At 41.5% G+C, this 2,465-nt stretch overlaps 1 protein-coding gene across 1 annotated transcript in view; it reads left to right on the forward strand.

The window, feature by feature from the left end:
* LOC105806364 (chromosome unknown open reading frame, human C3orf30) overlaps window positions 1-2,465 on the forward strand; it is a 31,195-nt gene that overhangs the window by 20,868 nt on the left and 7,862 nt on the right. Inside the window, exons 2-3 of the mRNA XM_012639469.1 lie at window positions 9-795; window positions 1,379-1,525. Coding sequence (XP_012494923.1) covers window positions 9-795; window positions 1,379-1,525 — 934 coding nt within the window. The remainder of the gene's footprint in view (window positions 1-8; window positions 796-1,378; window positions 1,526-2,465) is intronic.

Consider the following 2,465-nt stretch of genomic DNA (forward strand, 5'->3'; position numbering starts at 1 on the left):
AACCGAAGGGCTTCCAGACAGACTGACCGCAGGATGTCCAGCCAGGTGGAGAGGAGAGTTTCTGAGCAGGCCGACCGCAGAATGTCCAGCCAGGCCGAGAGAAGAGCTTCTGAGCAGACTGATCGCAGGATGTCCAGCCAGGCTGAAAGGACGTCTGAACAGATTGATGATAAATTGCCCATGCCATCTGACCAGGGAGCTTCTGAACAGACTGACCGCAGAATGTCAGGCCAGGTTGAGAGAAGAACTCCTGAGCAGACTGACCAAAGATCGTCTGGCCTGGCTAACCAAGGAACTTCTGAACAGGTTGACCTCAGATTGTCTGGCCTGGTTGACCATAAACCATCTGTAAAGACTCACCACCCAGTGTATGGCCAAGGCCCCAAACTACCTGAACGCCAGGCTGATCAACTTCCAGGTAACGAGGCTGGCTCCAGTGAAGCTGACCAGGTTCACTTAGTAGAAAAACAAGATGATTACAAAGAAGACCACCTATCTTACTATGGCACACTTGGCGAGTCTGAGGACAGCGAGATGGACAAAGGGGCTGACTACAGAGTACAACCCTGCAAATTTGAGCACAGTCAAATAGACCTCAATTCCAAGCTTCCACATGAAGTAGAAAATGAAACTGAAAGTGTAACCATCACCCAGGCCTACAACCCAGTTGATGCCAAATCCACCAGTAATTTCCAAGCAAAAGGCCAAGGCTTTTTCCAAAGATTGCCCTCCATCTCATCTACATTGGACTATATCACTGGAAAAGAAAAAACTCAAGCCACAGAAACCAACCTGGTACGTTAAAGAGGCATTTGATATCTATCTGGAAGGTTGGAAACCACGACGGGGTCTGTAAGCGTGGGCGTAGGGGTAAGGAGTAGGAGGACACATGTCAGGTCAAGGTTGGGGAATAAACCCACATGTTGTGGTATGTGAGACCCATAAGTTTCAGGAAGGGCAGGAGAAGGGTGGAAAATAAAAGAGATGTATTGCCTTCTCTACTACCCTAAGGCCATTGAGGAAGAGTGAACGAACTAGGATTCAGGAAACCTGGGTTTTAAGTCCTGCTTCTGCTACTAACGTTGTGACACTAAGTCATTTTTCCTCTCTGGGCTTCTACCAAGGGAAGGAATTTGGAGTTAATTAGCGATCCCTGTGAAGGGAACAGTATTTGAAGTTGATTGGAGATGCCTAAGGTACCTCCCAGAGCTTGAGGTGCATTATATTGCTTAGAGGATCAGACAGGTCTCATAAAAATGTGTTGTCTCCAACTCGTGATGTTAAGATCCCATCAACACTAGATTTCACTGATACCAACAACAATTCCTGGGGCTTTCTGGTTTATTAAAGACTCTTTGGGGGTGCATTTAAATTTCAGGATGATTTTCCAGAATTTGAGCCAGGAAAAAGATCTTATGGATACAATCAAATTTATAATAGGAGGTTCCCTTCTGTAGTATATGAAGATCCTTATGAAGTTTCAGTCCGATACATGGAAAAACATCGCATTCTGCAAATATTCCAGGTAAACCTCTCAATCCCTCTCTTTAACTGTGAGTTTTTCAAGAGACACAAGAAAGGTCGTATGCTGTAAAAAGGGACATAATGTAATTGAGAGGTCATTAAGTACGGTAAGATGTATTTACCAAAAGTAGTAAATGATAAACACTAAATGGATGATGCCATGATATGAAGCTCTTTAGAGAGATTAGAGGTCAGGTGCATTGGTTGATGGGGAAAAACTTGACCCAGGTTAAAATTTTAGCCAGACTAGGAAGAAAGGAAAAAATATTGGTGATTGAAAAGAAGGAAAAAAAACACTTTCCAGGCAAAAGTATAATACAATCATGCCTCGCTTAATGACAGGGATACATTCTGAGAAATGCATCCTAAGGCAATTTTGTCATTGCGCAGACATCATAGAGAATACTTACACAAATATAGAGGTTATAGCCTGCTACACACCTAGGCTATGTGGTATAGCCTATTACTCCTCGGTTACAAACCTGTACAGCATGTTACTGTACTGAATACTGGAGGCAATGGTAAGTATTTGTGTCTCTAAACATATCTAAACATAGAAAAGGTATAGTAAGATTACAGTATAAAAGGTAAAATATGGTATACCTATATAAGGCACTTACCATAAATGGAGCTTGCAGGACTAGAAGTTGCTCTGGGTGAGTCAGTGAGTAAGTGGTAAGTGAAAGTGAGGGCCTAGGATATTACTGTACAGTACTATAGACATTGTAAACACTGTACATTAGGCTACACTAACTTTTTCTTTCTTCAATAATATATTAACTTTAGCTTACTGTAACGTTTTTACTTTATAAACTTTTAAATTTGTTTAACTTTTTGACTCTTGAATAACACTTAGCTTAAAACAGGAACCCTTTGTACAGCGGTACAAAAATATGTTCTCTCTTTATATTCTTATTTTATATGCTTTTTCCATTTTAAAA

Source organism: Propithecus coquereli, unplaced genomic scaffold (genome assembly GCF_000956105.1).
Source record: "Propithecus coquereli isolate 6110/MARCELLA unplaced genomic scaffold, Pcoq_1.0 Scaffold10, whole genome shotgun sequence".
NCBI lineage: Eukaryota > Metazoa > Chordata > Mammalia > Primates > Indriidae > Propithecus > Propithecus coquereli.